Source organism: Protopterus annectens, chromosome 3.part0 (assembly GCF_019279795.1).
Source record: "Protopterus annectens isolate FY-2018-M chromosome 3.part0, PAN1.0, whole genome shotgun sequence".
Lineage (NCBI taxonomy): Eukaryota > Metazoa > Chordata > Ceratodontiformes > Protopteridae > Protopterus > Protopterus annectens.
Window position 1 is genome coordinate 162,663,565 of NC_056731.1, and position 18,038 is coordinate 162,681,602.

The 18,038-nt window shown below is 37.3% G+C and overlaps 1 protein-coding gene across 1 annotated transcript in view; it reads right to left on the reverse strand.

The window, feature by feature from the left end:
- Positions 1–18,038, reverse strand: part of LOC122796791 (dynein axonemal heavy chain 5-like) — a 2,204,633-nt gene that overhangs the window by 1,605,405 nt on the left and 581,190 nt on the right. The window contains exons 21-22 of the mRNA XM_044065521.1: positions 6,231–6,318; positions 5,418–5,423 (exon numbers count right to left, since the gene is read on the reverse strand). Of these exons, the coding sequence (XP_043921456.1) occupies positions 5,418–5,423; positions 6,231–6,318 (94 nt within the window). The remainder of the gene's footprint in view (positions 1–5,417; positions 5,424–6,230; positions 6,319–18,038) is intronic.

Below are 18,038 nucleotides of genomic sequence, written 5' to 3' on the forward strand. Positions count from 1 at the left end.
GTGTTTGTGCAGAAAATGAAAGTGAGAAGAAAGGAAGCCACATTAGCAGGCGTTCAAGAGGGCTAGAGTTAGTATACTAACGAAAGAGACTGAAATGTGGTAAGAAACGTAAGTAAGTATGAGCATAGAAGTCGTGTACTAGGAAGAGATGAACTGAATTGTAGGGGAGGTGTATCTTGCTAGGGCCCAAATGAAGACAATTCAGAATTCCTGAATGAGTGGTTAAAGTAACTGTTACAGGAAAAGGAGGAGAACAGAGTAACTATGTACAGGGAGATTTCAATATGGACCTGAATTCTGAGAAGAGCAGGCTTTTCAGGTCTATGTTATAACAGCGAACGATCAAAAGATCAAACGCTGTTATATCGACCACAAAAGAACAAAAACAAAAAAGAGTGAACAGCCAGAACAATGAATTTTTTCCCAGAGAAAAAATTTGCTGTTCCCAAAAAAAAACAAAAAAAACCACACTAAACACTATTTTAAGTGGGGGGATTTGCCCCCCACACCCCCCATGTGGGGGGCTGTGCCCCCACACCCCACTACTTAAATATACCAACTCCGGGATCACACTACAGTGCCGAAAATGGCAAAGTGATGGAAGCGGCCAAGCGACTTCTTTCCCAGGGAAATAATTCACTTAAAAGCCACTTCGTCATTTTGCATTTTCGACATTTACAGTTCGACGAAGACGCATTCGACATAATGCATCTTCATTCTCCTTACAGGAACCCGGCTTTTCAGGGCTACAATGTCCCATAGAAGCTGTCAAAAGGTATTGAATAAAGGCATGAAAAGGGGACTAGTGGTAGACGGATACGCAGAAATGAGGACAGAATGGCTACATGATCTCCAGGAATAATAGGAAACAAACAAGTAGCACTGAGAGTTCCTTGCTGTCTAGTAGGACTTCAGAAGAACCATTCAAAACTACAGTTATGGAAAGGAGCCTATCAGGTATTTCATGGTGAAAATGTGTTGGTGTAGGGAAGCTTTGGGCAACAGGAGATGGAATTTTGCACACTGAAGACAAGTGAACAGGTTAAGTGGATGCAAATTGTGGTGATTGATGTTTGGTGACTAATTGGGGATGATCGGCAAAGTGGGTGCAAGATTGCAGGATGATGTGGAGGCCGCATGGAAAGGTAGGTTTATATAGTAGAGGGGAAAGTTGGAAGAGACAGGTAAAAATATTGAAGTGGTTACAAACTAGCCACAAAAGAATTTCAGCTGCAAAGGGGCAGGAGTAAAGGTGGTAGGGGCCATCTACAGGAAATCATACATATCGAAAGGTAATAAGGGAAACACAAGGCAAAAAAAATTTCAGCAAAGGCATAGAGAAAAGGAGTAAGTTGGTGGGGTTGGGGGACAGATATAAATATGTTAGTGTAGAAAATAAATAATAAGAAAAAAAAAACATGGCTGGGCCACATATGAGTTGAATGAAAGTGAGGAAAATAAGGGAAATGTTAGTCATTAGTATGGAAAGTTATATGCAGTGCGCTTAAGGGGGATTGTGAAGAGTTTTGGAGGATGGTGATTCTGATGATACAGAAGTGTAGCTGGTTCAATCAGTGCCCAAGACCGGTATTATTAACCAGTGCCCCACCCCCTCACCTGTTCAAGTGAAGAGCAAAAAAAAAAAATGAACGTTCCTTTTACTGGCACAACAACCAGGTGGGCAGATGCATGACATGGCCCCTTCCTGCTCCAGCATTTCAGATCCCATTTCTGTGCCTTGCACCCAAACCTCCTTCAACATATTTCATTTAAAAAAATTCTTCTTTTAAACTGTAAAAAAAAGATTTGCTGCAATAGCCAACATTTGCTGCAGTTTATATCCTGCCTGCATGGAGCACTACAGTGCTCAGGTTTTAGTTAAAAAAAATATTTTTAAACTGTAGCAAACTGCTTGCTACAATATAGCAGTTGCTAAACTGTAGCAGTTTTTACAGTTTAGACCACACACCGAGTGCTATATTGCTCAGGTTTGACTGCAAATGCAATACCAGCTTTTCCCATCTCACCCCATCCCTAGCTACATTACCAGGATGTTAAGTGAGCAGGAGAGGGAAATAAAAAATAAGGCAATGAGATGCAAATATAGCAGATGTTGTTAGGTGTCTGAAGGATGGAAAAGCAGGAGGATATGATGTGTATCAGATGAACTTTTATAAAAAAAAATGTGTGGGTTCATGTAGTAGGCGACTTAATCTGAGTATTCACTGATATTATTAATGAAGATGTATTACTAGAACAGAACTGTATCTAGGTCAGTGAAAAAAGCACTGCTATTTCCTGTAGCTTTAGTAAGCTGCCCGCTACAGATGTAACAAGCAACTTGCTACAGTGATCACCACACACTGAGCACTTCAACACTTCAGCCATAACTGCAAATGCAATTTCAGCATTCATTTGCAATGCTGGTAATGAACATTGGTTCCATTAGTACCTGCCAATTCTACCCCTGAAAAGCCTATGCCCAGGCAGCCACCCTCTTCTCCCTGCCCTAGTTGTTTATTCTTTGAAAGAGTCATCCTAAACCATTTTTCTCTTCATTACTGCAAAGAATAACTTCTTGACATCCTTCACAAAATCCTGTTGTTTCCACTCTCTCTTTATATTGATGTGTTCCATCTCCATAGCACTCAAATCATAGAACAAACAAGAAATAATGATGGACAAAGGCCCAAAACTGAATAGGTTTTGCATCAACATACAACTTCTGAAGAATAAGAATATAACTCTAATGTTTGTCATTACTGACTGCCTGTAATCCTAGGTGATATTCCAGAAAAAAAATATTTATTTATTTATTTATGTAACTATTTATTATTTGAATTTGTTTACCAGGGTAGAATACAGCTCAAATCTGACCAAATGAAGACTCAGCCCAGGACGAATGTATAGTATGAGTTAAAAAGATTACACAGTAGTAAAGATACAATCACATTACACTGTACATAATCACAAAATGAGCACAATGTGCAATATATACAAGGAAAATAGAAAGATAGATAGTCCTGGGTATATGTGATATATTGAGGAACAGGGCAAAATATGAGACAAAATCTGGAATGTTCTGCAAAATTAGACAGCTGAGAGGTATGATATCTCTCCATGATTAACAAACCCCATTCAGCTTCAGTTAGCATATCCCAGTTACAGAAAAGTTATTACACAGTAGTAAAGATACAATCACATTACACTGTACATAATCACAAAATGAGCACAATGTGCAATATATACAAGGAAAATAGAAAGATAGATAGTCCTGGGTATATGTGATATATTGAGGAACAGGGCAAAATATGAGACAAAATCTGGAATGTTCTGCAAAATTAGACAGCTGAGAGGTATGATATCTCTCCATGATTAACAAACCCCATTCAGCTTCAGTTAGCATATCCCAGTTACAGAAAAGTTATTAATTCTAGGTTTGGTATCTGAATGAGTCACTTCTATCTGCAGTCCTTCACCCTGGCTGTCCATGCATTCTTTTTTCATTCATCAACCTAGGCAAGAGACTAGAGTCCTGCTATCTGATAGACTCAGAAATCTCTGTTTATTTAGTATACCCTTTGTTATATCGTCTACAGTGCCTTTCTAAGTCACTTCTCATCCACCACTATATATTTTATGTTCATATGACTGACTTCCATAGGTTGGTCAGATAAGCCATATATCCTTTTATTTAATTAACAAAAAAGTTCTGTCTGATACCATTGCAGAGTTGGTTAAACTTATAAGGCTCCTCCCTTCGCATGCAGCTTTAAAATGTACTCCTGTTGAATACATGCAGCAGTACTATTCACTAACCTTCTCACTCTGTACATTTAGTATTAGTTTTCATTTCTTTTACTTCTTCACCTCTGGTTTTTCTATTTCTTCTTGTCCTCTTATGATTACTGACCTAAGCACCTCTTTTTCTTTGTTCTGTTCTATCCACAGTACCATTTTACAGAGTTGTGTCTATGTACTCATCTATCTATTTATCTATTGGTTTATTTATTTTGAGCTGCTGTGTATATCATTCTGTGTGAAAAACAGACCTGATGAATTTTCCCTTTGGTTTTTCTTGCTTACTTTTTCTCTTCAACTCTGGTTAACTTTTCATTGTCCGCTGTATATTGAACAGTATGCTTCCCCCAGTCATATATGTAAATATATATATATATATATATATATATATATATATATATATATATACAAAATTAACTTCACTCAACAAATGAACGCAGAGAAGAAATTTTAACTAAGAAGCAAACTTTGTGACAATAACTGCATTCAAAGAATAGTAAATCACACCAACAACTCTTGTAGTACTTTAGTGCTTTCGTCTTATTTATTAGCAAGATTTCTTCAGAAAGACATGTTTCAGAACTGTGAGGAACCTTTTTCACTTCATTTAAATACATTAGTTCTAGCAGTCCATTTAAATTAGCAACAGTTCCTTTCCAATAGTAAAATGTGAACAGGCAAGGTGCTGTGTGCATTTTTATTAACATAACAATCGCAGTTACATAAGGTAAATTAGTCAGACAGTAATAGCCATGTGGTGCCGTGTGCAAATGGTGCCATGTGCAAAAAAAAAGGGGGGGCCAGGAAGGATGAGAGTCATGCTGTGATAATTCTAATATTAACCCCCAGATTGGTTCGTCCCTGATGGGACGACCCAGAAATTAGGTATAGTTTCTTTGCGTAACTTATGAGTCCATGTCTCCAAAGCTCAGCGCTATTTACCCAAACTTCACAGGATTCAAATTCACAGTGCTGGAAAAAATAACAAGAGTTTGTAGAAGACATGGACACATTCCTGCAAGTCCAGGAATTAAAATGGCAGATAGATCTGAGAGCTGATGTCGATCCAGGTGTCAACGAAAGCCTGAACATTAAATGTGCACTTAAATGGTATAGAGATTGAAATGTGATAGGGTTTGAAAGTTTGACAATTGTGCAAGTTGGCAATGTGTTTCCTCTCTCCCTTACTCAATGGAAGCCTGTACATCAAATGTGTGCTTAGAAGGTACAGAGATTGAAATGTGATAGGGTTGGAAAAATTGTGCAAGTGGATTTAATGTGTTTATGGATTTACAACAGTGCAAGTGAATATAATGTGTTTCCTCTCTCTCTAACTTTTGTCCCCCCCCTACATGCATGCTCCCAGTCACCAGACTAGCCCCCGCTGACCCCCCACAACCCCCCTACCCCTCGGTCTTATTTCTCGCGCAGCCATTCAAAAGGTGATACCATCCGAATCAACCCACAGCTGGTACCATCCGCACTGACCAGTCTTCTGGAACTGTCTATTATACGTATTCACCTACCCATCAAACCCCGGCTCCACACCCCCAAATATCCCCCCCCTCAAGTCCACACCACATTCCTCCCACTCCCCCCTCCGATGGCATACCCACACATTTCTCTACACACACACTGATACCCAAGCATAATAGGATTCTCCACCTGACTCCTGCACCTTCGTCCATGCCATCTTTGCTTACCTTTGGAGGCACGGACTCATAAGTTACGCAAAGAAACTATACCAAATTTCTGGGTTGTCCCATCGGGGATGAACCAATCTGGGGGTTAATATTAGAATTATCACAGCATGACTCTCAACCTTCCTGGTCCCACCCCCTTTTTTTTTGCACACAGCACCATTTGCACACGGCACCACATGGCTATTACTGTCTGACCAATACTGCGATTGTTAGCTTAATGAAAATGCACACAGCACCTTCCCTTTTGGTGTGATTTACTATTCTTGGAATGCAGTTATTGTCACAAAGTTCATTTCTTAGTTTATATATATTTATTTATATATATATATATATATATATATATATATATATATATATAAATATCTATATCTGTCTATATATATATATATATATATATATATATATATATACATCTCATACACACACACATATATATATATATATATATATATATATATATATATATATATATATATATATATATGTTTTTGGGGTTTTTTTGCAATAAACTATTACCAGCAAATGTGTTTAATGATGTTGTGCTTTAAATTTATTTTACTAGTTTGACTAATATATCCAATGCTAAACTTTAAACTCCTTGAATATTGCCCGCATGTTTCATTCTAGGAAATGAATTAGTGAAGAATGTGATTATTATGACATCACTAGTCAAATCATTTATTATGTCTTCAGTACTATAGGTTATAAAGCACTTATAAATTTTACCTGGAGACTGTGTCTGTCTGCTGGTTTCATTTTTTGTTTTAGCATATCAATCATTTCATACACAGAATGTTCTGCTTGGTGACTGTGTCTGTGAAGCAAAACCACAAATTAGATATTCGTATCAGATTGCTTACACATATTATTAAGAACCTATATAACAGACAGGTAATTGAATATGGTCACATGAAAATGCATACAAGAACTAAGAGCCTCAGAAGAATGTAAATTTGCAGGTCTTAAATTTATTCACTCCCAGAGTAGCAAGGAACAATCATTTGAAAGTTTTGCCTCCATTAACACTTAACAGGATATATGTTCAATTTGATTATGGCATGTTCTGGATTTCATTATGAAATACGGAGCTGTAGAGAGTTTGCTCATTGACCAAGGATTTATGACTACCATTACACACACATCCTGAAAGGCATAATTCAAATCAAGCAATCGCATTTTACAATAATAAAGTAATTTCAGTACTGCTTTATAACTATGGTTAAAAATATAAAAGCTGGCACAAATATTTGTAAGAAAGCCTTCCCTTCTAGAATTTGTTTGCATGTAGACAAAATACATGTAGTATATGTATCACTTATCTCCCAGTACCACACACACACACACACACACACACACACACACACACACACACACACACACACACACACACACACACACACACACACACACATTCATGCACTTAGATGCACACAAACACTGATGTATTCAGCCTGGAAGCTCCATTAGTGGGACAGAGGGACATACTGAAGTACAAAGAGCTTTTTGCTATTAAATTCTATATAAGACAGCAATGCAGTGAAGAAGTAATTAAAATCCCTCCAGTTTTGAACTTTAAATTCCACAACTAAATGCAATCACTTCTTTATCAATACCTCCCATTAGTTACACAGCATACCCATTGATGGCCAACCCCCTGGTATTTTTACCAGTTCCAACCAATTTTATTCACACTGTAAATAGTAAAACTTCTTCCCTATCAGCTGCCAATTATTTGAAACTTGCTGTTGATGAGCTATCCTACATCCATTCTCAGTAATCATTCTACTTCCTGTTCATGTGCACACAAATCTGAAAACCCAGTTAATAAAGATGGTTCTCGCTGCTCCTGTGATAGCCTCTGATCATTACCATTTTATCCCTATTTCCAAGATTATCAAAATGCATGTATCTTCTAACTATAGCCCAAGTGAACTGGTTTGATTAGTGTCTCATGCATCTGAAGTACTGTCAGGGAGGGATGGGTGGCTCATTCCTGGCGGATGGCAGGGCATTCACTGATGAGCTCCCTAAGTGGAGGCATGGTCCATTGAGGGGATAAGCCTTCAGATGAAGTTGGTGAGTTCTGCAGAGAGAAGTGGGAAAGTAGGTAGGGGATAATAACAATGAAAATCTCCCAAAATGGAAAGTGGATGGCCTAGACCCCCAGGACATCCATAGATTCCATAAACCACCTTCAGCAGGATATGAAGAATGTCTTGGGGGTTGTATTAGCTGTTTGTGTGGATGTGAGTCACTAGGCAGCAGTGCTGTTATGATGATGTGGAAGGGGATGAAAAATAATGCATTCATCTGTTGCTTACAGAATGTTTAGCCAAACACAAACTATTTTTCCCAACCTACAACCATTTTGCATCTATACACAAGAAAGAATAATAGACTGAATCTGTAAGATCCAAGGTAAACCAAGTTGAAACTGTAGGTGTCATCTTGTTGGACCTTTCTAATCACTTCAATACAGTCAACCACAACACCAGTGGCCTGACAGCACAGACATCTTTACAATATTGAATGTGTTGTGTAGCAGAAGGAAGGTGCTTCACTGCTGAGTGTGTCTTCCTTTGGATTAGACATTAAACCAAGATCCCATCTGCCTGAGGGGGCAGCTGTTCAAGCGGATGTGAAATATACCATGCCATTTATCAAAAAGAGTAGGGCAAGTTACCCAATGCCCTGGCCAAATTTCTCCCTAGTCATTATGAATATTACCTCAGATCTCCACTGAGAAGTGGACACTGGCTTAGTGGAACTAATGTGGTCAAAAAGCAAAAATAAATAAAATAATAAATAACACCTAGCCAGATGCAGATTGCACCAACAGTTGGTGTCCTGGTTTAACAACTAACTGACTGAATGTCTCCAAATTGTGAAATAGTCTCGTATCCTTTCTTTTCTTCCCAAACTTGGTCAAAGTGCTGCAAACAAGGATCCATGTTTGAGTTACTAGTCTTCAGTATGTTCATTAATCACATGAATATAATCTATAAGTTCCATGTTGAGTTACTAGTCATCAGTATGTTCATTAATGACATGACTATACTCTACAAGATCCATGTTGAGTTACTAGTCTTCAGTATGTTCATTAATGACATGACTATAATCTATAAGATCCATGTTGAGTTACTAGTCTTCAGTATGTTCATTAATGACATGACTATAATCTAGAAGTTCCATCTTGAGTCACTGGTCTTCAGTATGTTCATTAATGACATGATTATAATCTATAAATTCCATGTTGAGTTACTAGTCATCAGTATGTTCATTAATGACATGACTATAATCTATAAGATCCATGTTGAGTTACTAGTCTTCAGTATGTTCACTAGTGACATGACTATAATCTATAACTTCCACGTTGTTACTAGTCTTCAGTATGTTCACTAATGACATGGCTATAATCTATAAGTTCCATGTTGTTACTAGTCTTCAGTATGTTCACTAATGACATGGCTATAATCTATAACTTCCATGTTGTTACTAGTCTTCAGTATGTTCACTAGTGACATGACTATAATCTATAACTTCCATGTTGTTACTAGTCTTCAGTATGTTCACTAATGACATGGCTATAATCTTTAACTTCCATGTTGTTACTAGTCTTCAGAATGTTCATTAATGACATGACTATAATATATAAGATACATACTGAGTTACTAGTCTTCAGTATGTTCATTAATGACATGACTATAATCTATAAGTTCCATCTTGAGTCACTGGTCTTCAGTATGTTCATTAATGACATGACTATAATCTATAAGATCCATGTTGAGTTACTAGTCTTCAGTATGTTCATTAATAACATGACTATAGTCTATAATCCTGCAGATGTAGTCTGTACACAGATAATATACCATCTTCTGTGCCACAGCATGAAATGAAATAATCAACTTATCCATCATCTCCATAACAACTTCGCTAAACCTGAACTTTGGCTGAAACAATGGCACCTAGGCCCCCATCTAAATAAGAAAAAATAAACAATACATTTAACACCTATCTCACCTCCTAGTAGTAGCACAGAACAGCCTAAAACTTGTTCAAAAGATAATAACGCAATTGAGAAGATCAAGTCTACCAAATTATTACAAGATGCTAAGAACTAATAAGAAACTAGGTCAGTTCTTTAAGCATTTTATGAATGACACGAATTAGGTGATCACAGCTATATCCTTTCTGCTGCCAAAACCTCCGCCATATTTCCTGGCTTTTTACCAATCTAATCTCCACACACACTTTAAACTTCAAGAAGCTTAAAACAGAGTCAGTAAATTTGCCAGTGGTCACCATCCAGGACACACTACTATCTGTCACTAAATAAAATATAATGGCTGGAATTTGACAACCAGCTAGTAAGAAATTAACTGTTCAAAATCTACAACCTGCTTTACCTCCCTAATAGATATCCCTCCATATATTCATATTGAACTCTCACCTGAAATGCAAGATCACCTCAACAAATCGTAGCCCTGACTCCAAAGTTTCATAGTATACAGGCTGGCTCAAACTTTTAAAATACACATTTCAAAACTGAGGAACAACTTCCCACCACCAGTTCATCAATTTTCAACCAACTGGTCACATAAATGCTGTTATTGCCTAAGCAAAATGATAAATGAACACTAATATATCTGTTTCAATACTGCATATATAAGAAGGCATTATTTAGAATATTTTTACACTAGGTCAGTCTATCACATAGCTGTTGCTGTGTAGCAAACCTGTCATCTTGAACTATAGCTTTTTTATAGAGTTTATGCCCTAAGCACTTTACAAACAAATGGAAGAGAAACATATACATTTAACACTGAAAATATAAATATTTAGTACAAATATAAAGTGCAATTCAAATTGCAAGTATTCTGAAATAAAATTAAAGGAGATATCAAAGCAAACAGCAATAAAAATGCTGCCAATAAGATTGAAAGCCAAGAGCTGAACTGCAAAACACTCCAATTAAATCAAGGAGAGGAAACTGATCGCCAAGCTTGTAATGTATTATAAAACTTATAATAATGTTGCAATTAGAGAAAAAAACACCAAGTTGTAGCAGTATAACAACACAGTGTCATAAAAATGTAACAATAGGGCAATATAGCTACAGCACAACAGGCAATTTAGAAATGACACAGTCAAAAAAACTGCCTGGTACCAGTCAAGACACTTCAAGAGGTAATCCATGTTCAATGTGCCCAAACAAAAGTTCCAACTATTTCAAATTTAAAGTGACTTGAAAGAAGTCCTCTGATTAATTAAGAGAGACATCAAAGTGGAAAAGTCCAGTTGAAATGATGAAAAATCTCAAACTGCTTGCAGGAAAATAACAGACATGAAATCAAGAAAATTAGCATCTGTAGTTATACACCTACCACCATTATAAGGCGTATGTGGTGTATACAAAATAATTTGATGTGTAGAACATTATTTGACCTGATGATCTCAGAAACTCATATGTTAGGTTACATTTAAGTCATGTTATGTTGCAATACACTACATTATAGTATCCCATTCTATTGAATGGCTGACATAAAATTCCTGGAATGCTGTCTTCATGTTTTATTCCTTTGTATTTGAAAATGATTACCGTGGGTCTCTGCTAAAAACAAAGTTTGCCCAGACAGACCATCCTGGCAAACAAATCTAAAAATAATACATAAATTAACATTTTTAAAAATTCTAAGCTGCTCTCAGGTCTGCATTTGTAGAATATGATTTGTCTCTGGTTTTCCAGAATAAAGCATCCATTATGAGTGCTCATAACATAACAGTATTCAAAACATGTTTTATATTTCCTAGAAATAAAAATAAAACTCAGCATAATTAGGCCAAAATAAACAATTTAATTGACTTCAGAACTTTTCAGTCAAGAGTAAATATTTTGATAATTCATGACTGGAATTTTAGACACTTGGCTAACAATAAAGATAACAATAAATGCCATTTAAAAGTATTTGGAAAGTATCTATCAGCCACAATGAGTTAAAGATATTTGCCCTCCAATGAACAATCAGTCTGGAATCAAGGACACAAAATAAGCTGTTTTACTGATAAGTCCAATAGAAAAGTAAAACAAAATACACGTTTGTTTACATTGTATGAATTAGGAACTCATCCAGAAAGTGATACGTAAATCAGGCACGGCACATTCAATTTAGTTTAAATCCACTAAAACTCATGCTACAAATATAGTACTACAATAAAATACCTAGAGAAATGTATGTCGTATATTAGTGCCTGTGCACTAAAACAACAAAAATAATTGTAACGATGCTAGCAAAACACTAATGGAATCTGTCACACCAGGCAATAACCTGTGCAACAGTAGCAGCCCCAGTGGCACTCTATTCTCATATTGCAGTAGCATGTAGCACTGATTCTTAATGAAAAAAAAATAATAATAATATTCAGGACCCTAACAACCCCACTCCAGCTACATCAGCCATCCTGAAACTATCAATTATTAACATCTCTCCATATACCATATTTCTTTGTAATGATTTCTCCCATGTCAAGGCTATACAAGTACAGAATAAAGGTGTTTAATTAAAACATATTCATTAAAGAATGTCTGATTTTACAGATGTGCTTCCATATTTTTATAATCATTATGTAAAAGACCATTTGTAATGAAGAAAAAAATAATTTAAGGAGAAAGTATATTAAAATAATTCTTCAGTAGTGCTGAGACTGTATCACTACACATTCTCTTCAACTTTACATTCATAAAGTATTGAGAATAAAATAAAAAATATGCTTACAGGAGCTATAATCCATGTCAGGAAATAGGTGTTATTGTGGGATTAATGCACACCTGGCCAGAGTGCTTCATTCAAACCTTGCTAGTCACGAGTAAATACCATGATAACCCACTCCCCTGTGATAATTTCTAGGGGGAGGCAGAGTTTTACTTAATTGTAGTGGAAGGTAAAGAGATAGTAAGAGGCAGGAAGATTAGGTCTTTAACAATTTGTGTATTGTCAACCAAGGAAAATAAATTATTATGAGAGATGGAGAAAGTAATAGTGCATTTATAGTTGGTATGACCAAGTAGGGGATTTTTGCTCCTGTACCTGCTGACCATTGAATCTCCCCAATTTGATATGGTCCAGTAATTCTCTACATAGGAATTTCACCTGGGATCAGGTTAAGGGAAGGAGTCATTATACAGACAGCTATGAGGGAGATAAGTGTTCCTGATAACATCATGGCACTGTGAGGATGCATGTTATGTTCTAATCCCAATCCTAGACAGGGGAAGAGCAATCCAAATCACTGAGGAGGCTTACAATGCCTTCCCTATGTGAGTGTATGCTCCTGCACACCCACTGTGAGGCTCACAATGCCTTCCCTATGTGGGTGTATGCTCCTGTACACCCACTGTAAGGCTCACAGTGCCTTCCCTATGTGGGCGCATGCTCCTGCACACCAACTGTGAGGTTCACAATGCCTTCCCTATGCAAATGTATGCTCCTCCACAACCACTGTGAGGTTCACAATGCCTTCCCTATGTGGGTGTATGCTTTTGCACAACCACTGTGGGGTTCAGAATGCCTTCCCTATGTGGCTGTATGCTCTTGTACACCCGTTACGAAGAACACCTATTGGTGGCGTGCAGAGCCTAACATCTACTCCCAAGCCATGTGTTAGCATTCTAATTCCTACTCCTAGAGGATGAATGTTGTGCATAATTGGCTCAATCCCATCTCCCACCATCTTCCATTGCTGCTAATCAAACTCATGCTGCCTAGCTCACACTCCGAGCTTTATTACTCTAAGGCATCAGCACTGACTTTTATTAAGTATTCTTTTTTATTTCAGTCAAATAGGATTTTTTTTATTCTTCATATTTGCTATGTAATGCCTGCACATCATCAGGTTATCCTATCACCAGACTGTTGCATACATTACTTTAAGGCAACAGTGAATTATGGGAGGCCATCACCAAGGTAGCTATCAGAGGTTTTTGTTCCCCCTAACACCTCTTTTTTCATGGCAAGTTGATTCTGATATTTTGTGCTTCTATGCAAGAGTCATTTCCTGGCAACATCACATCACCTCTTTGCTTGGTGAATGTTCATAGGCATATGCCATATCGTCTATGACTGCCCATCTAACAGAATAATCATCAAATAACATATCACTGAACACAATCCAGCGAAGTTCATTCACCGAACATGTACTTCAATGAACATGTGAGATGGGGAAAGTAACTAGTTGGACAAAACGTCTCCATCTCACACACTGCAGTATTTCAGACCAACCCAGATGGGGGCTTTACCCACACTGCATAATGTGGGGGGGTGGCCTCCACCCCCCGTAACTATATATATCAACTCTGAGACCACATTACAGTGTAGAAAATGCATGGAAGTAGTTGTGCATCATCAAGAAATTTGACCTTTTGCCCACTGTAGTGTGATCTTGGAGTTGGTCTAGATAGTTAGGGGGGTGGGGAGTGAAGCCCCCCACTTGGGTGGGTTTGAAATACTGCAGTATGTGAGATGGGGAAGTGTAGGCCAACTAGTCACTTTCCCCATCTCACACATTCGCTAAAGTGCACATTAGGTGACCAAACATTCGCTGGATTGTGTTCAGTGATATGCCGTTCAATGATTATTCTACTCAATAGGCAGTCATAGAACCTATGCCATCATATTACCACTGACATGATATCCATGATCCACTGAGTGTGACAGTATAGTGAACCAAGATGCCTTCTTTCCCTGTCTATATGAAAAACTGGCCTCAGCCCCTCCACTCCTTCCATCCCCCACCAAGTCTTCCAGTGTCTGAGTTGTCTGGTTGTCTGGGTCACATTCATGGCTTCATCTTTCCATGATATGGAGTTGGCTAGTTCCAGTAGGATTTTGAATTATCAAGCAAAGAATTTTGCCAGAATTTACACTAGAAGGATTTGGCTCTCTTTACAGCACTTCTAGTCTTGTATTTTAGATACACTAAGTGATCAAAGAATGAAGGTTGTTACATACTTTCTAGAAGTGCCACATTTTGTCCATATTTTTCTTTAATGGGCTAGTGAGTCAAGGGCAGTTATTTTGTAAAACTTGCATTTTTAGATGGGAAGAGGGTTACATGGATTTGTAAAAGGGGTTATGAAAGAAGGAAAGACAAAAAAAAACAGGACTACTTGAGGAATAATGTGGAGATCAGTCGATATTTGGTAGCTCAGTATGCAATTGACCTTCTTTGTTAAGAAGAAAATTAACCAAGATATGGAATATGTTTTATTTACCGAAGGACCAAAAATATAAAAGAGCAAGGATCACTGAAAGAACCTTTATATAATGTTAAAGTTGAGGCAACAATTTGAGGAATTATGAAAAGGATATCTGAATAGAAGTTAAATGTAGGTGATGTATTATTGTAATTTACAGCACTGACTAGTTTGGTAAAACTGAAATGGCACATAGACTGATGAAGTTTTCTGTTAGTGGGATTAATTTAACTGAAACCAAGATTACCAAGGTGAATAAATTACTTTCAGCAGCCCTATCAGGGAAGATATCCAAATGTAAATTTGGAAATATGTAAGTATAGAAGGGGAAGATGGTAAACTGAGACAATGTATAGGTTAGTTATGCCACCTTGTATATTTTTATCACAATCTATTTAATGCCAATTTCTTTGAAAGAAGCTGAGGATGTAATAAAAGTTACTAAAAAAACTGCCAAAGTCTCAGATTGTGCAACAAATTGCAACTCCTTAAGAAAACACAAAAAAAATGGAGCCACTGAGAATTCCTTTGTAGAAACTTTATTCTACATGTTAAGCGCTTTCGGCCAAGAACTTAGGTCTTCATCAGAACAAACAAAAATGCTTTTCTCCATTATTATATAGCCAATGAAAATAGCATAACCAATCGACTACTAGAATCAATTAACACTTCTAAAACAACCTAATTGTACCCTACCTACTAATAAAAAATTACCTATAAATAGAAAAAAATAAAAAATCAATAAAAATTAATAAAAATTATTTGCACTTATCATAAACAGCTTTTTTTCCTTAAAACAGCTTTATAATTGACGTCATTATTAAGATCTGGTGTCTTACAAGCATTTAACAAAATGTGCTACTTTAACTCCCTGTGATCAAGTTCTCCTTCTCTATCTCCATTGAAATCACTGGAAACATGGTCAGTAACTAAAATGAAATTTCTTGTTTTCTTAGCATATTAAAGTGTGCTTGTATAAAGCATTGTTCAAGTACTTCCTTTTCATAGCATAATAATGCTCATAAATCCTATTTTTTAATTTCTGCTTGTCTTTCCAACATAAAATGAAGGACACACTGTACATTTAGCCAAATAAACCACAAAATTAGATGCACAAGTGAAACCCCCTGGCACTTGTTATCTTTTATTACCTGTACTAACTTCAAATTATGCACTTAACCTGTGGATTAAAGTTTCTACAAAGGAATTCTCAGTGGCTCCACTTGTTTTTTTTTTTTTTTTTTTTTTTTTAATAATAAAAGTTGTTTGGAGAGGGTTGACAATTAAATATATAGCTTCAAAACCTATTTGACAGCCTGGATGGTCATTTATGTGGTGAGAGAAAGAAATAATTATTGAAAACAATATAATATCACCATCATTTAACCTGAACAAAATACATCCAGTTTATTGACATCAACACACATCAGTTTTCTCTGGACATCAGCGATTCCTTTTTCATTGGTTAGAACTACATCTTGAATTCTATCTTTTCTGGTACGGTCCCCCAGAAGCTGGCTGAACCCCTCATGGTTCAAAATATAAATCAACTCCCACTCCTTCTTTACCATGATGACTGAAGTCTCCAAGGCTTCTGAAAGATTTATAAACCCCATGAATATAAGCTTCTTCTTCCTACTCCACATCTTTGTCTTCTCGTCCATCCAGACTCTCATGGTCCTCCCTTCTTCTTCTTCTTCTTTTGGATTTTCCCGGTTAGGGATCACCACAGTGGATCACCTGTCGACTCATGATTGGCCGTGGAGTTTTATGGTGTCAAGTTGCCAGCCCAGTGCCCAACCTTCCACAGAAGGCACACACATGCACGCACTCATGCCTAGGGCCATTTTAGAGTGCCCAATCCACCTACATCGTGTCTTTGGGATGTGGGAGGAAACTGAAGCACCTGGGGGAAACCCATGTGACCACAAGGAGCACATGCAGACTCCGCACAGAAGGCACCCCAACCAAGGATCAAACCGGGGAACCTCTTGCTGTGACATGGCAATGCTAACTGATGCACCACTGTGGCCACCCGTAACTAAATGATGATGCACAGTACTGATCGCCAGCTCTCCCTGTCCTCTGTCTTAACTGTCAAGGTACTTACCCTTGGTTCTGATTCTGTCCACTCCCTTCATAGGACATTCATAAACTATTAATAATAAAATCAAAAAAGACCCAGACAGTAGCTATAATCCATGGCAGGGAATATGTGTTATTGTGGGATTCATGTCTGTCCCTCCATTCTGTCATTTCTGAATAACCCATATGCAGGCACTTTCATGTTTCATCCACTGTTGTCAGTTTCTCCTGTTTCTTTAACACCAGCAGTGTCCACCATCTCATCATGCATCACTGTCTGCAGCCCTCCCCCACACCAACTATCCAGCATCCTCACAATGCAATGCACTGTTACCTGGTTATACTTCTAATCAGTCTTGTTTAATTTTTCAGTTTGTTCCAGGTTCAATGTGCTTACCTTTTTATCTGTTGCTTGAGTACCTACTGCTTTTTCAGGTCTGCTGGTCACAGAAACTGCATATAGTTGTGCATTTCAAGAGAGCTTTTGATATGTTAGACCATTGCCTTTAAGTTAAACAGCTACAAGTGATTGGTACTGGTGATAGTCCTCTGTCCTGGTTTTCCCGGTTTAATGACTACTTTTTCAACAGACACAGGACAGAATTTTTCTTTCTGAGTTACTTCAATGCTCGTTGTTATAGCTCTTTCTTTTCTTCATCATCATTAATGATTTACCTGGATTTTTTTAGTGATGTAGCCAAACGCTTTAAACACATGACTTAGTCTTTCTTAGACCAGGAATCCCATACATTTCTACACAAGGCTCAGTTCAAAAGACTTTACCTTACTTTAGAAACTGTACTTACTAAAAACAAAACACTCTATGAACATTATTTTGGACACCTCATAGGCTGATGCAATCTTTACTCCATTAGATCCTCTTGATATTTTGGTATCTGCTATCTATGTTTCTAAGTTGGGAGACCTCTAGCTTGAGTCCTGCTCAAATTCTCCCCAGCCCAAACTCTTCCTGTTACGCAAACCAGATCTTTGCTTCCATCTTTAAAATAAGTGATATTCAGAGTTGCTATAATTCTCACTCCCGCAACCTGAGCCTACACTGGAAAATTACTGCTTACGTAACATATGCTTCCCTTCTGCTGCTTTTTACTTCAGCTTCTAGGACAGCATGTCTGTGGATAACCCTTATTAAAGTCTGCTACTTTACTGCCCTTTCTTTACGCCCACCATTCCACAAC